The 16,337-nt window shown below is 55.5% G+C and overlaps 7 protein-coding genes across 7 annotated transcripts; 4 read left to right on the top strand and 3 right to left on the bottom strand.

Annotated features, from left to right (window-relative positions):
* Window positions 1–207: 207 nt before the first annotated feature.
* Window positions 208–1,326, top strand: COL26b_012969 (uncharacterized protein; the record flags this gene model as incomplete). Its single annotated transcript, XM_053185598.1, has 1 exon — window positions 208–1,326. The coding sequence occupies one exon, from the start codon at window positions 208–210 to the stop codon at window positions 1,324–1,326; it is 1,119 nt and encodes a 372-aa protein (XP_053030468.1).
* A 565-nt stretch (window positions 1,327–1,891) lies between these two features.
* COL26b_012968 (uncharacterized protein) lies at window positions 1,892–3,529 on the top strand (the record flags this gene model as incomplete). Its single annotated transcript, XM_053185597.1, has 2 exons — window positions 1,892–2,201; window positions 2,238–3,529. The coding sequence occupies 2 exons, from the start codon at window positions 1,892–1,894 to the stop codon at window positions 3,527–3,529; spliced, it is 1,602 nt and encodes a 533-aa protein (XP_053030467.1).
* Window positions 3,530–4,438: 909 nt separating this feature from the next.
* COL26b_012967 (uncharacterized protein) lies at window positions 4,439–8,197 on the top strand (the record flags this gene model as incomplete). The annotated part of the gene is made up of 2 exons (XM_053185596.1): window positions 4,439–6,034; window positions 6,608–8,197. The coding sequence occupies 2 exons, from the start codon at window positions 4,439–4,441 to the stop codon at window positions 8,195–8,197; spliced, it is 3,186 nt and encodes a 1,061-aa protein (XP_053030466.1).
* Window positions 8,198–8,495: 298 nt separating this feature from the next.
* COL26b_012966 (uncharacterized protein) lies at window positions 8,496–9,496 on the bottom strand (the record flags this gene model as incomplete). Its single annotated transcript, XM_053185595.1, has 2 exons — window positions 8,496–9,264; window positions 9,327–9,496. The coding sequence occupies 2 exons, from the start codon at window positions 9,494–9,496 to the stop codon at window positions 8,496–8,498; spliced, it is 939 nt and encodes a 312-aa protein (XP_053030465.1).
* A 524-nt stretch (window positions 9,497–10,020) lies between these two features.
* On the top strand, window positions 10,021–10,902 carry COL26b_012965 (uncharacterized protein; the record flags this gene model as incomplete). Its single annotated transcript, XM_053185594.1, has 1 exon — window positions 10,021–10,902. One exon carries the CDS (start codon window positions 10,021–10,023, stop codon window positions 10,900–10,902), a length of 882 nt encoding a protein of 293 aa, XP_053030464.1.
* Window positions 10,903–11,078: 176 nt separating this feature from the next.
* DPM1 (dolichol-P-mannose synthesis) lies at window positions 11,079–11,902 on the bottom strand (the record flags this gene model as incomplete). The annotated part of the gene is made up of 2 exons (XM_053185593.1): window positions 11,079–11,697; window positions 11,805–11,902. The coding sequence occupies 2 exons, from the start codon at window positions 11,900–11,902 to the stop codon at window positions 11,079–11,081; spliced, it is 717 nt and encodes a 238-aa protein (XP_053030463.1).
* Window positions 11,903–12,841: 939 nt separating this feature from the next.
* COL26b_012963 (uncharacterized protein) lies at window positions 12,842–15,973 on the bottom strand (the record flags this gene model as incomplete). The annotated part of the gene is made up of 3 exons (XM_053185592.1): window positions 12,842–15,214; window positions 15,270–15,821; window positions 15,911–15,973. The coding sequence occupies 3 exons, from the start codon at window positions 15,971–15,973 to the stop codon at window positions 12,842–12,844; spliced, it is 2,988 nt and encodes a 995-aa protein (XP_053030462.1).
* Between the last annotated feature and the right edge of the window lie 364 nt (window positions 15,974–16,337).

Genomic DNA, 16,337 nt, shown 5'->3' with positions numbered 1-16,337 from the left:
TGGAGCAAAGACGTCCCACGCACACACGGCATTGACAAATTGTTCGGTTTGGGCCCTTGCCAGTCAGCTTCTGAGATCCGACAAAGTCTCGGTGACCTCCTAACGTACCACCTGGGAGTCAATCCAGACTCAGGCGGGAAGGGAAAAGGCCGCAAAAAGAATGAACTCACCAGAGAGCAATCCCAGAGGCTATGCCTACAATACAACATGTCGGCGATCCACTATGCCGCCTTTTCGAATGAGCCCGAGGTTCTCCGCCACTTGGTAGATCTTGGGATCAGCGTTGACACCGCAAATGGGTGCGGGGCGAACATCTTGTACCATGCCGTGGAAAGCAGGAGCTTGGAAATGGTCCAATACGCTCTTACACTCCAGACGAACCCCTCTGCATCAGTTTACATTGTGGATCGAATGCATAACAAGCACCGCGTGGAGGGCATTTGCCAGTGGGTGGCTCAGTTTTCCAGCTGTAACAGTCCCCACTACCTTGATGCCGTTATCGTCATGCTCGCCGAACGTGGAGGCGATTCCGTGTTCTGGCTCGATGAAGAGAGCAGTCACACGGAAGGTGAAGATGTCAAATTCGAGTTCAGTCGCGCCAAGTCTATGGCCATCAACGTCATAGCCAAGTACATTCGCAACCCGTTCAAAGATTTCGCGGAACGCGGCTGGGTCTCCCAGCTGTTGCAAGGAGCAATCGCTACCTACCAGCCCACCGAGGCGTTCAACGATCTCAAGAAGGAGATTATGGCGCTTTTCTGGCATGTGATTGGTGACAGCAGTTGTGGAGCAGGTTCTCTCGATATGATCTTGCAGTCTAACGACTCCCTCGACCTAACTGAGCTAATCGATGGCGACTTGCCCCCGAGGGACGTCAAAGCGACGAACTATGCTGGCAAACTTGGCACGGTGGCACTTCACATGATATTGACAGAATACAGCCTCGATCCGTACGATTATGCAGGCGACATCGCGGCGCGGGACAAGGTGGCCTGGATTCTCAGGCATGGGGCAGACCCAATCGACAAATTTCATCGCGCGGCTGACTTCGCTGCCCTGCCTTGTTTCCTGAGTAATCTCAACGCCCGTGACGGGTGGGATCTCTCAAATCTTGAGGTTGTCTCGGGTGTTGCGGACATTATGAGGATTCTTGGGGAGCACGGTGCTTGGGAATTGAGCGAAAGCGAGACACAACACGCTGTGAGGACGTATGTCAACCTCGTCCGGAAGATTACGTACTGGGGTAGAGATACTGCAAAGGTGATGAGAGAGATGGTTCTGCCCAGTAGGGTGTCTGCAATGCTAGACACAATGGGCGAGAAATAGTGTGATCTGGTAACAGAAGTAAACGAAAGGCAGAGATGGTGGGAAGAGCCATAGGCACGAGAGCAAAAGTAACGACTCAATGCGAACGCAATCACAAGCACAACATCAGAGTCATTCTGGACAAATAATGTAATCTACGGTCACTTGAACGGCTTCGCATTTTCCCCGACGCCTATGATTTCAGAGTCTCTGTCGTCCTAATTTTCTCCATCGTTCTTACCTTTTTCCACCATCCTTACCCTCATCCGTCGTCCTTGGCAGTTCATCTGGCAACTACGTTCTAGCGGCCTCTTGCTGCTTTGCCTGAGTTGATCAGCTCTTTCCCTTTTAATTACAGAACTACCTTACCTTCCTGGGCGGCAGTGGAGAGCGCTTTCCCTCCGTTGCCACCGCAAAGCCAATCCTCCAGAAACCTCTCTCGCGACTTCTTCTCTTTCACCACTTTCCCTTCACCACTTTTCCCTTTCAAACTCACAGTAAGTAAATTTCTGTAGAACCCATGAAGCTTTCTTCAAGCTAGGCATTAACTTTCCCCTTTCAGGTACACCGATCGAATACACTCAAGATGACGACAAGATTCACGACAATGCCACCGGAGATTCTCCTGGCTATCACAGACTTGCTCCCGCAAGCTGCCCTGCATGCCCTCGCCCTGGCCGACAAGCGCCTCTACGACGTCATTAATTCGACCCTTTACGCGCAATCTGTCAAGGATGAAGCACCCGACATCACGGTTCTCGCCGCTCGCGATGGAAACCTTGACACCCTCAAGATGGCCGCTTCCTTCGGGGCCGACATGAACCGAGTCTACTGGGTACCCGTTCCGACCTGGGCGAAGCCAGAGGAGATTCAATCGACAGCCCCCAAGACAGGATGTTGAGTTTGCTGGGCAACTCCGCTTCATGTGGCAGCCGCGTATGGGCATTATGACGTCGTGAAGTGGCTTCTTGCCGAGGGCGTTGATATCGATGTTCCAGGAAAGCTCCTTTGTGGTTGCCTGAGCCTTCACGAGATGCACATGTATTACGCCAACTCGTCAGATGCTTGGCAATCATGGATTGATTTGGATTACGTGCCGCATGTTGCCGGTACCTGGACACCGCTTCATCTCGCCATTTGCCGTGGCAATCAGTCAATCGCCCGTTTTCTCGTCTCCCGCGGTGCTTCCCTGTGCATTCGATACAATCGAAGGATGGATATTCTGCGGTCTCATGGTGTGGCGACACTGTTTTTCTCGAAATCATGTGACCTTCTCACCCGCATGACGCACCTTGGATCAGTCGACATCGAGGATAGCTCGGACGACGATCTCGACCATCGCGGGACCATAATGGCCCTGGAAGAAGTCGAAGACCACAATCGCATGGATGCTGCTCACAGTGCGGCTGCGTCGGGGCAGAGGGAGATTCTTCGCTATCTCATTGCTAAGGGAACCGATATCAACACCTTTGACGGATCCAACGGAAATGTCTTGCACTACGCACTCAGCGAGTCCGATACCGACATGTGCAAGCTCGTCGTCGGTCTTGGAGCCGATACTGCCACGCCGATTGAGTTTGCGGTACGCAATATGAACGGAAGTTCCATCGTGAGTGTGGTTGAGTGGGCGGCCAACTATTGCCCAGGCAAAACGGAGGTCATCAGTCGTGCTCTTTCCCACATCGCCGAACGAGGAGATTCGTTTTGGAAGGTCGACGAGGGTTCCGGCAAGACTATGGTCATAAGCTCCATTTTTGACTTCGGCTGCTACAATGATGAGCTTATGGAGCCAGAGTACAACAAATGGATTTCCCAGTTCTTGCAAGGTGCCATCCTTACATGCGACTTGAGCAACGCCGGCAACCTGGAGGAAGAGCTCTTACTCTGCTTTGCGATCAACGCGACAAGTCTTACGAGCGGGCCAGACGTCCTTGACATGATCTTGGACGCGACCGGTTCCTTAAGGGCGTTGTTTTACGGTGATTCACAAAAGCTTGATATGAAGAAAGTCGTCTTTCCCAATACGCCTGTCTGGAGAAGGCTCGGAGAGGGCCAGGTCGAGCCTGCAAACGAACTTGGAACATTACTGATTCAGGATTTGAACGAATGGGTCAACGTCACTGATTCAATGGTTCAAACTGATTGGAAACAAAGAAGACTGAAGAGGGCGAGGGACATGATTGACTGGCTTCTGGATCACGGCGCCACTCCGCCAAAGCCATAGATGTACAACAAAGATGCAAAGCAGAATTTTTTCATGTGTCTAAAAGACTGCATTTCGTGTGTGATGGGTAACTTGAATAAGGACAACGACGACAGACGACGAAGAGAGACGACAATAATAATAGTAACAATAGTACTTACAATAGCAGCAACGACAGGAGTACCGATAATAGCGAATTCGCCGCAGAGAACGATAGCGAGCACAGGAAAATTCGTTGCTCTAGCACAGGAAAATAGGGGCCTGCAAGGAAACCTCCATATTGTGCTTTTTGGCGGCAGTCGGAGCAGTGACCCCGAAAAATGTGAGAAGGTCTTTGCTGGAGGTTATCATCGCAGCATGGGCATTCCTCAAAGTCTCGGCTCTTCTGTTTTCCAAAGCCAGAAGTACGTATTGGTTGCTCTTTCCATTTCCAAGCAGAATGGAGCCTGTGGATGTTAGAGAGGACGTGAAGTGGATTTTCAGTAGCGCCTACTCGAGTCTTCTCGCAACGCTCAGAATCCCAGTTCTTTTCACCCTCACTTCCACACTCGCTTTTACAACACCCGAAAGCCAGCTGGCAACAACCTCGCGACTCCTCACGAAAGAACACCTCTACCCTCTGGCAAAACTCATCTCACAGAAGTCAATAAATACCAAGGTAGGCAAGCTATTCTGAAAAATATTTCGATCCAACCCTGGATATCGGCGGCAGTATTGGTCGTCATTGCAAGTGTCACTGTTGTTGTTGTCTGTCGTCGTCTTCGGTCGTCGTCGTCTTCGGTCGTCGTCGTCAATACTCTTGCTGTCGTCCTTGCTGCCGTCGCTGCCTCCCGGTGTCATACATGACTTCTGTCAGTCCTCTTCTCAAAACAAGCCTCACTAACTTTCCGTAGGGCCGGATTGTCTCGTGTCTTCGAAACTGAGCCCAAGATGTCTGTTGCAAGACTCCAAGACCTGCCTGTCGAGGTACTCCTGCTACTTGTGGAGCATGCCACCAATGACAACAACAACCGCGACAGCGACAGCGACAGCAACGACAGCACCGATGGCGTTAGCGATGGCCACCACAACAGCGACAATGTCAAAAGCAAAACCCGTCAGCATCTTTTCAGCAGCCTGATTCGACTCAATCGTCGCTTCCACAATATCTTTGAGCCTCTCCTTTACCGAGCCGCGATTGAAACCGAGAATAACGCCATCACCACTCTGGCCGCTGGAGATGGTAACCTGGACACCTTGAAGAAAGCCGTCGAGTATGGGGCAGATCTGAACTCTGTCAGCTGGGTTCCAATTCCAAACTGGTCCCCCGGCGGCGACTTTGGCACGGACTTGCGAAATGAAGAGGAATGCAAAGACACAAGCTGGGGCATCTGCTGGGCAACGCCCCTTCACACGGCTGTGTGCGAAGGCCACTACGACGTTGTCAAATACCTCTTTTCCATCGGAGTTGATGTCGACGTTCCGGGCAAGCTTCTCTGCGGCTGTCTATCCATGGGCGAAATTGTGGCCGGGTTGGATATAGATTGGGTCCCAGAACGATGGGATGGAATGGCCATCGCGTCAGGAGTTTGGACCCCGCTTCATTATGCCATCTGCCGCAGGAAATGCTCCGTTGCTCGCTTGTTTATTTCTCAAGGAGCATCATTGGACACCACGCGCTATCCTTTACGCGACCAGATTCCACGGGACAACGGCATCGCTTCGCTCTTCGGTCTCAATCTCACCAAACCCGAGAAATCGGCATCGATCCGCGACCGTCTCGGTACACTCATCTGCAGTGTTGGAACATCGGGGCCATTGTTCAATGATCATGAAGAAGAGGTCTTTCGTGATGGCTACGGCGGGAGGGAGGCCCACGCAGACAGCGTCGCGGCTCTTCACACGGCCGTGGCTGTCAACGACCTATCAATGATTCGTCACCTCGTTGTCGACTGTGGCTTCGACATCAACACCAAGGATGGTGGCAGTGCTACTGCTCTCCACTACAGTCTGGCAGCGAATAGTATCAAGACTGTGCGCTACGTGTCGTCTCTTGGTGCAGATCCCAACACTTATCTCGACATCGCCTGCCATCCTGTAGTCGATAGTGCCGCAGCTTGGCTTGTGTCCTACGATAGGTCCTTAGTGTTTATAAACGAGAGAGCTTCCATACCTCTTTGGACTTTTAAGCGCGCCGGCAACCGGCTCACAAGAGCCGAATTCATTTCTCAAGCTCTCGCAGCGCTTCTTGACCACGGCGTCTCCTGCTGGGCGGGAGACAACATGGGCAGTTATAAGTGCCTAGCGCTGTACCAAGCCCAGGCTGACATTGCGCCACGTAGCAGCCGAAAGCATGTCTATGACAGCTGCTTCAAGAGATTCTTACAGGGTGCAATGACGGAGTACGACTCCGCGGTATGTTGGGATCTGAAAGCATCGGTCATGGAGCTCTTCTTCCAGATTTTGATTTGCGAAAACTTTGACAACACTATCGAACTTCTCGACACCATCGTCAACGCGGCAGGTCCGATCGACTTGTCCGCCACTGTAGACGATAGCATACCGGACCATTATCGCACCTCTGAAGATGATCACTTATCCTTGGGGACAGTTTGCTTCCAGGCGCTTGAAAAGATGCAGAGTCGACCCGAAGACATGGGGTGCAGAAGGTTGACGTTGACTTTCGCAAAGCTTGGATGGCTGATGACGCAAAGCGCTACCATAACGCCGGAAGTGCTGCGATACCTCAATGACATGACCAGAGAGAAGTGTCGCCGGACGACTCATACAAACAGGTGTTGTGGAGAGCGCTCAGGCGTCAGGTGAGCGTACGCAGCGAAGATATGATACGCGTAAGGAAGCGAGCGACTTGAGCGGGATTTGCGGATGTCAGCGATACTCTAATTTCATCTTCGTCTCTCTCGTCTCTCTCGTCTCTCTCGTCCCTGTCGTCCCTGTCGTCCCTGTCGTCCCTGTCGTCCGTTTCGTCATTGCTGACGTCGCCCGGACGTTTCGAGGTATACGCCAAAATAGCAACGCTCTTGGGATCTGGGAAAGCGGTCGAAGACTAGGAGATAGGAACCTGGACAAGGCAACGGGGTATCTTCACTTGTAGAATAGATCATCAAGCAAACAAAATCACGAGAGTACGGCGCCGACCTGAATGCCGTTACCTGGGTGCCATTTCCTTCCTGGGCACATACGAAGGATGCACATGGAAAAGATGTCACATACCGTTGGGAGATGTCGGAGGATGCCAGCGATGATTTTGGTTTTGCCTGGGCGACACCTTTGGCCATGGCCGTCTGTGAGGGCCACTACCATGTTGTCAAGTACCTCATGACTCTCCATGTTGACGTCGACGTTCCAAGCAAGTTGTTCTGCAAGTGCCACATCGCCAACGAAATCCTTGAAGACTGGCGGTCACCTCCTAGGTCGCCGGTTGGTCCACCCTGGGTTGAGGCGGTTTCTTATACTGGGGTCTGGACCCCGCTTCACTTCGCCTTGTGTCGCAAGAAGACATCCATCGCGCGTCTGCTCATCAGCTACGGCGCTTCGTTGACCAATACGAGATACCCCGTCCGGAGTCAGATCCCCCGCGGAAACGGCATCGCATCACTCTTTGGTGTCGGATCCGTCGATAACCAGGAAGCAGCCACCATTAGGAAGCGACTAGGCCCTCTGATTCACAGTCTTGGTCTGCTTGAAAGGGTGGAGGCCAAGGACACGGACTCAGAAACCGACCACGAAGACAGTGAATCTGACGCTGATATCTTGGATGATTCTGACGCCGATATTTCGGATGAGTCCAACTCTGAAATCAGGGATGATGACTGGGATTATGATGTAGGCGAAATTGGCCACGCCATTCACACTGCAGCTGCGAACGGGAATGAGGCGATTCTTCGCCGTCTCGTATTGGATCACAACATCGACATCAACCAGAAGGACAGACTGGGAGCTACTGTTCTGCACTACGCCCTGAAGACCGAAAGTGTCGAAACGGTACGGTGTGTTTTGTCTTTCGGCGCAAACCCCAATGTACCTCTCGACAGATTTGGAAACGCCGCAGAATGGGTTTTATTCTTAAACTATTCACGAAAGTGGGCAACAAATCACTTGGACCAGATCATGCAGGCGCTCTTGGACAGCGGCGTATCTCTGTGGACACAACGACGCAATGACATGGCGCAACCGGGTGAAATGTCCATGACGATCAACCTGTGCACCGACTGGTTGCCGGGATACGACTTTACATATGCTTACAATGGATGGCTGGAGAGGTTCATACTTGGTTCTATTGCCAAGTACGACGAGAATCACCATCGGAAGTTAAAGCGGGAGAAGATGGACCTCTTCTGGTCCATTCTGTTGAATTACTATATCCCCGTTAGGGCTCTCGACGAATTGATCCATTACATAGGCCATATCGATTTGATGGAGCTTCTATCCGAGGATACTGCACCTCCGGGTGACGATGTGGTTTCCGATGTGGTTTCCGATGGGGTCACGATCGGCGCGCAAGCGTTCCAGAGCTTGAGAGATGCCAGCTACTCTCTATGGGGAGGGACGGAAAGGCACCGGCGCTCTATTCTTGGACGAATTGAATGGATATCGAAACAAGGAGTCCCGATATCGAACAAGACTCTGTGCCTCATCATTGGACTCATTAGAAAGGAACCGCAAGGATGGGACCCGGAGTCCTGGTAGCCGAACTGAGCGCCTCTGGCCTATTCGTAATAATCCGAGATGATTGCGGGAACAGCGAAGATGGCAACACTGATAGGAGCCAGACAGATGGGCAGAAAATGACTTTGGATGAAGGGCTTGGAGGAATCTTCACACTGGCCTGACTGCGGCTATGGGATGGACATCTTGTAGAGTAGATCAACCACGCCTCAAAATCAGGAGAGACAGATAAAATCAAGATCATGAAAGTACTCACGCAGCCTTCTAACATAGACAAACGCTGTTGAATTCATTGGGGGTATCAAATGCACCATAAACCTCACTTCGCCCTAACCTTCCGAATAACGACCCTCTTCCCGTCAAGCTCCCACCCGACCTCTCGCTGCCCCGTCAACACATCCCACTTCTCGCCCGCGCACCTCTCCAACCACTCCAGATCTACACCCAAATACGTCCTCCCAAAGCACTTCAACACATGCGTCCGCATCTCCCCGTCCGCAAACTCCAACAACTTGGCCCGGTGCCCGTCCACGCTCCTCTGCACCCTGCGGAACGCCACAAAGTTATCATGCGCCAGCGCCGCCAGCACCGCGTCCACCTTGGCATCCTTCAACCTGTACCTCTGCCTGATCGCGTACGCCTCCGCGAGGTCTCCCCGCCGGCAGGCCGCGTCGAGGACGAGGTAGCCGAGGACCTCCTGCAGCTCGACGCTGGTGAGGTTCTGCGCGGGATGGATGACGCGCAGGACGTGCAGGATGGCCGGGTGGTACGACTCCGGGTGCTTGACGAGCACGGACAGGCGGATGTTGAAGAGGTACGCCTGGATGGCGAACTCGTCGATGCGCTTGGAGGCGACGATGCCCTCGCGCAGCTTGCGCAGCGCCATCATCACGTCCGAGAGGGCTTTCGTGTTGGCGGGGTCGTCGGGCGGGAGGAGGCGCGGCGAGGGCGGGGAGATGGTGTCTTTGATGTCGAGGGAGGCGAAGCGGCGGAGGAGCTCGTCGCGCTCGCCTGCGTCGGAGCAGAATGTCATGTACCGCTCAACGATCTTGGTGTAGTACCGTTCCTGGGTCTTGAAGTCGAGCAGTCTGTTGCATTGCATTCTGTCAGCAAGCCATTGGAGTTCTGGCGAGGAAAGTGGCAGACGTACCGGGTGTCACCCTTAGACGGCAACCCGATGCTGTCAAGCGGATCCAGGTCGACGGGCTTCAACCTCCCCCATGGCCCTGAAGGTGCGCGATTGCCGCGTCCACCGCCGCCTGCGGGCCCTCTGCTGAAGCCCCGACCGCCTCGTCCACCTCGTCCGCCGCGGGTCGACATCTTGGTTTCCGTTCAGAGGGGGTTGCTGTGCCGGGATGGCGGGGTGTGTTTGGCTGCAGGGAGTGACATGTCGTCAAAACAAGAGACTAGAGGTACCATCCCACTTGCGTATCTTATCTAATCGCCGATGGGTGCCAAGAGCGGGCCAGAGCAGCTTCCGAGTCAATTGCGAAATCCGGGGTACTCTTTCCCACTCTGAGTGGAAGCCATGAGGGTCATTCAATCCCGAGGAAGCTTGCGAGAAACTCACACACCTTCAATTGAAGCAAGTTGAAGCATTCACACACTCGAGCCTAGGCCCGGCGATCTGGTTACCCAATGCCGACACCCCTCCCCCACCACCGCACCCTCCTCCCGGGGGCGGGAGGGTGAAGCCGCGGGGAACCTCGGCAGGCCAGGGTGAGCTCTCACCTCAGAGCTCCAACTGCAACGCTGAGTGAGCTCATCTTCATATACAACACCAAGCCTTTCACCACCACCAAATCCCCCTCTCAAACCACAAACCACAGGAAACCAACGCCAAAATGACAGACCGCATCTCCCAAATCGCCTCCCACCTAAACCACCCCAAAGGCCTCCTCGCCGGGCAGGTCGCCATTATAACCGGCTCAGGGCAAGGCATCGGCGCCGAGACAGCCCGCCTCTTCGCCAACGAGGGCGCCAAAGTAATCATCTCCGACATCGACGGCGCCAAAGCCCGCTCCGTCGCCGACGCAATCAACTCAACCCACGGCGGAGGCCGCGCCCTCGCTGTGCCGGGCGACATGCTCTCGGCCGACTACATCGCCACCCTCGTCTCGCAGGCGGCCTCCTTCGGCAACGGCAAGATCCACCACGTCGTCAACAACGCGGGTTACACCTGGGACGGCGTCATCCACAAAATGTCCGACGCGCAGTGGGACACCATCCTCGCGCTGCACTCGACCGCGCCCTTCCGTCTAGTCAGGGCCGCCGCGCCGTACTTCCGCGTGAAAGACGGCGAGAACAGGTGTGTTGTCAACATCAGCTCGACCTCGGGCGTGCACGGCAACGCCGGCCAGGCCAACTACGCCATGGCCAAGGCCGGCGTGACGGGGCTGACCAAGACGATCGCGAAGGAGTGGGGCCCCGCGTTCGGCGTGCGCAGCAACACCGTGGCGTTCGGGCACATCAAGACGCGGCTGACGGACGCCAAGGAGAAGGGCGCGTTCATCGTTGGGCCGGGCGGTGAGAAGATTGCGCTGGGCATCCCGCAGGCGCAGAAGGCGGCGGCGGCGGGTGGCGAGCAGCAGGCTCACGCGGATATCCCGCTGCGCAGGCCCGGCTCGCCGACGGAGGCTGCGTCCGCGGTGTTGGCTGTGGCGAGTCCGCTGTTTAGTTATGTGACGGGGCAGACCATCATGGTGACCGGCGGACGCAACATGTGAAGCACGAAGAAGCAGACTGAACAAAACTGTGTAATTTTTCCATCGTCCTGCAAATAATTAGGTATCGGTACTCTTCTGTGATTTCCCGTTCCCCCCAACGCCCATGGCATGCGTTCCAAATATCCGCACACATCAAAACACCTCGGTATCATACCCTCCCCCCTTCCTCTCCCGCCTTAAACCTTGAGCCAAAGCGAGAGCACACCCTTCGCGTACTCCACAATCTCATCACCGCCCAGCTTGCTATCACCGTAAATCCGATCAACAAACGTAATCGGCACCTCCGCCACCGAGCACCCCATCGCCTTGGCGCGCACCATCATCTCCATCTGGAACGTGTACCCCTTGCTCTCCGTGCTGCCAATCACCTTCTCCAGCACAGCTCGCTTGTACAGCCTAAAGCTGCCAGTCAAATCGCTGACTCCAGGGCGCAGCACCGTGTCGGCAAACAGGTTCGCCCCGCGCGAGACGAACTTGCGCTTCAGGTCCCAGCCGTAGACGCCGCCGTCGCCCGCGTAGCGCGTGCCCGTGACGATGTCGTAGTTGCCCTCCTTCTGGCGCGCGACCATCTGCGGGATGAACTTGGGGTGGTGCGAGAAGTCGGCGTCCATGATGATGACGAAGTTGCCCGTCGCGAACTGCAGGCCGTGCACGTAGGCCGTGCCGAGGCCGAGCTTGCCGGAGCGGGTCTTGAGGACGACGTGCGGGGCGTACGCCTTGACGAGCTGCTCGGCGACGGTCTGCGTGCCGTCCGGGGAGCCGTCGTCGACGATGATGAGTTCCCAGTCGAGCTTGCTGTTTTGCGGGGGTGGAGGTTAGCGGCGTTGTCTTCTTCGATTCGATTCGATTCGAAATCGATGGGGGTATGGGAGAGACAGGTATGAGGGACGTTGGCTGCTTACTGCTCGGTGAAGGTGCGGTTCAACAACCAAGCGACGATGGGCAGGTTGTGACGCTCGTTGTAGGTCGGGAGGATGACGGAGTACTTGTTGGCCGCCATTTTTGCGGTGTCGGGAGGGAGACTCGGGATGCACCAGAAAAGCCCACGAGCACAGGAGAAGCAAAAGCCGCGTGGGATCGAAGGCGCGAGGAGAAAGGAGCGTGGTCAAGTTGGCTGGCGCGGTGTGGTGGTGGTGATTTGCGGGAGGCGTCAGGAGGGAGCTTTCCAGCGATGCTGTCCTTTGGCGTTGGTGGAATGCCAACCTTGAGTGGTTCGGATGACTAAGCCCGGTCCAGCCCCTGAATCCAAGGGGGTGGTGGTGGAGTTGCAGGGCGGGACGCTGGAGCTGTGACGACGACGTCTGCCGAGATCAATTGGCTTACGATTGTGATGTATTCATAGAGCTTTCTTCCAATGATCAAGTAATCCAAAAATGAATTCGTGCATTCGAATATCAAAACGAAGTAATTGCGCGAGCTGACCCGGATTCAGCGCTGGTGAACCCTCTCATCATCTTCAGGTAGGCATACTGTGGCTTACTGCTCAATACGAAGCCTCAATCGATAGCTCCAGACACCACCAATTCGCATACGGCCCAAATCGTAGTGAAGATGGTGGTCAAGATTCTCATTAAACCTATAATCTAAATCCTCAGCACCGTCGCCGAGGACCTGGGAGCACCGCAAGTCCCATGCAGTTTCAGTCTATATCTCGTATCTTTGGTCATTATGATTTTTTTCAATGAACGCGAAACACACGGCCCGGTCGACAAGCAAACCCGGCCATCATCTCCAAAGCCCTTTCCCACCATTCATTTCCAAGGCCCAACCTTCTTCTCCAAAGGTTATTGACCCTCGTTCACATACTTACAACGCCGAATGCAATGCCCTCTCATTGGAGACCAGGTCCCGGACCGCGAGGCGACCCTTTGCTCTAAATTATTTCGCTCACAAAACAAACACATATAGAGAAAACCCATTAATTCTTCATCGCGCGGGTTTACCACCCGTTGTTGTCGTTGCGCCGCCTTGATCCGCGGAAGTAGTCGTAGGATGATGGGTCCTGCTCAGGCGTCTCGGCGTCGTCCTGGCGGAGCCCGCTGTATCCCCTCGGTCCGCCGCCCAGAGCACCTACAGTCGGGCCCGAGGGCTGAGCCATCGGCATCCCCGCGGCATTGCGTACGAGCGCCGAGTCGCTGCCGTTGTCCATGTTGTACAGGGGACTACGCGACCGGTCGCCGTATGTTGATTGCTGGGCAAAGGCCGCCTGCGGTGTCGGGAGTCCGCCGGTAGGAGACATCCGGCCAGTGTTGGGCGACTGGTAGCCTGATGGCGGGGTAAACGCTTGGAAGCCGCCATTGGCAGGATTGCCGGTCATACCCCCCTGCAGAGGACGCCCGGTAGGTGTTCCGGGACGCGAGCCGTTGTCGGAGCCGTACTCGGTCATCGAGCCAGGGGTGCCGGGGCGAATGATGTCGGGGTTGCGTCCGAAGATGTCGCCTTGTCCATGCTCCTCCGCGAACTCGGCCCTGTTCTTGTAGTACTCGAAATCCATGTGAGATTCAGAAACGAACTCGAAGCCAGGAACGCCACCGGCTGACTTTCCTGGGCGGCCCTTGCTCATCGGGTCCAACACGTATGCATCAGAGTATCCAGAGACACTGTAAATGTCGCCAGGACCGGCCTCTCTTCCGTCCGTCAAACGGCCCTTGTAGACAGCAGGCAGGATAGCCTGCGCCTTGGCGTGCACCATAGGCGTGATAAGAGGCTTGTACAAAGCCGGGTGACCGAAGCGCGAAGCCAACCGCTCACTACGCAGACGCTGCTCCTTCTGGACACCGGCCTCGGGGTGCTTACGCACGTTGGTCGTGGAGTAGTAGTGGATCTTGTTGTCGAACATGCGCGCACAGACGATCTTGAAGATGATCAGGATGATGGGCAGCGGAATGATGGCAATGGCGACGCTGTGGTAAGCCCAGTCGGATCGAGCCCAGGCGCCGAGGAAGAAGGTGCAGTGCGACACGAAGACGGCAAAGAGAAAACGGTTGAAGAGCACACGCCAGAACATGCCGCCAGACTCGGTCTTGGTGACGAAGGTGTACAGGAGCAGGTACTTCTTCAGCCAGTAGTCGATGGCGTAGTACAGCGTGGCAGCCGGGAGAACCAGAGGCTGGATGCCCGAGAAGGCGAGCGCAATCGTTGCGTAATAAAGGAAGTAGTTGTAGTAAGAAGCGTACTCGAAGGTCGGGGGAGCGGTTAACTCGATCAACTCGCGGGGGGTCGGGCTCGAGAACTTGCGCACGAAGAAGCTGTACACGAGCTTCCACAGTTGGGCCAGGTCGATAGCGGCACCCAATTGGCGCTGGAGAAGCCAGGTAACCCAGTAGGGGCTGACTTGGCACAGGGCAGCAAAAACCGCGGCCGCAATGTCTTGATCGATGATCGCCTTCCAGGTGTCCTGGTTGTCGCTAGTCTCCTTGACCACGGCAGCGACGAGCTGCCAGATGGTGCCGAACAGAGAGAAGACGATCAAGTTGTTGAAAACGAAGAAGGCGTACAGCTTAGCCAGGACGTGCCTCTCGCGACCAGTCTTGGTCTGGTCTCCGGCCTTCATGGACAGCTGGCGGAAAATCATTGGAAGCACGAGATAGACGAGCGACATGATGGCAGGAGACGCAATACCCTGGACGATAGCCCAGAATGTCGGGTTAGTAGCAAGCTCGGTCTTGAAGGCGGGCCAAACGCTTCCCAGGTTCTGGAAGTTGATCAGAAAGATGGCAATCATAGCGTTGGGCACGATCCAGACGACGGTCAGCACCGCAATCCACACGTTGTTGATGAAGCGTCTCCATCTCCTGTTCGCGGCGCTCAGGGGCAGGTTGTCCCAGATGACGTCGTTCGGCCTCGGCGCCAGGCTGATCTTGGTGCCGCGGGGGTGCTTCTTGCGGGTGGCGTAGGCAATGTTGTGCGCCTCTGCGATGTCCGAGTAACTGGCGAAGCCGTAGGGCATGGTGCTGCGCTTGTCGACGCTGGCGCGGACTTCCTTGATCTCTGTCTCCAGCTCCTTGATACGTTGCGTCAGGTACTCGATGGCGTCGACCTTTTGGCCCTTCGGATACGTGGAGAATGACGGGTCCTTCTTTGACGGCTTGCACATCGGGCGTCCAGCGGGGAGCTGGTCGGGCTTCTTGAGGTACTTTGCCAACACGGACTCGAGCTTGCGGACGGTGTGGTCGTGCTGCTCGATGAGGTTGGGGAGATCCTTGACGTTGCGAGCAATAGCGGTTCGTGCAAAGGAGGAGTCGGGTACGACCTCGTCGACGATTCGTGCGATGCCCTCGTCAGAGCATCGGTCCTTGGGGATATCGTACATCTAGGAATTGTGAGCTTCTCAAGCTTTCTGGGCCCTCAATTTCATCCCCACTCACCATCAACGTGCGCGCGTGCAGGCTGTTCTGGTACTCCTCGCTCTGGAAGTAGTTGCGACGCAGCAGCATGACCTTGCGGTAGTTCCACCACAAAAAGCCCATCACAGTAAACGTAATCAGATAGGCCACGGCGACCTGTGCCCAGTACGCGCTCTCGCCCCAGACCGCCAACGGCGTGATGACCTCGATCCAATCCCTATTCGCGAGGGCCTGCTTGTCCGCGTTGTTCAGGTAGACGGGGATGAGGATAGCGATGCAGAAGACGGAGATGCTGGCAAAGATGAAGATGCACATGCGGACGAAGCGCAGAAAGACCGTGGCGTCCATGCCGACGTGGTGGACGAGCTCCGCCTCGCCTGTATTCCATAATGGCGGGATCCAGGACCAGATCTTCTTGCCAATGGGCGGGGGCGCGTGCTTCTCGTCGGCGTGCTTGAGCTTCGGGGCGTAGACGGACTGGTTGTACGGTCTCAGGAAGGAGAATGTGACGGCGATGCCGACTGTGACGCCGAGCGATGTGCCCAAGGCGGACCAGATGGCGGTACTTTGCAACTGTAGAGTGTGAGCGTCAGCTTTTCTCCCGGGATACCTTACGCAGGTCCTTTGCCTCGTTTGGGGCCGCGGAGGGGGTGCTCTCTAACCTGTTTGCTGAAGGGGTCGGCCAGCAGGTCCAAGATCTTCTTGCCCGCATCGTCGTTGCTCATCTTGACTGTCGAGCCCCCTTGGGGCGAGGGGGATGAGGGAAGTTCTCTAGATGTTTTCGGCGGAAGATGCGTCAACGACCCTCGTCGGCGATATTATCTTGGCACGAGGTCAAGTGATTTCTTGGGTAACCGTTTGAGGAAGATATCGATCGGTTCGTATCGTGCGGGATGGGGGAGGCGTGATACAAGCTCGGATTATCTAGAAATCGCAAATAGGGGGCGATTCGTCGTTTCCCTGCTCTTTCGCGCGGTGATATTAAGCACACAAAGGTCTGTCTCCTGTCGGCGGGATCAAAGAGGAGGGGGTTTCGAAATGACAAGGCGGAATGCGGCAGCGAGAGACACGGGGGGGGAGACTGAGTCG

Source organism: Colletotrichum chrysophilum (genome assembly GCF_026319265.1).
Source record: "Colletotrichum chrysophilum strain AFK26 chromosome Unknown scaffold_198, whole genome shotgun sequence".
Taxonomy (NCBI): domain Eukaryota; kingdom Fungi; phylum Ascomycota; class Sordariomycetes; order Glomerellales; family Glomerellaceae; genus Colletotrichum; species Colletotrichum chrysophilum.
Note: the sequence above shows the minus strand (reverse complement) of the source record. Positions and strands in the feature narration are given on the sequence as shown.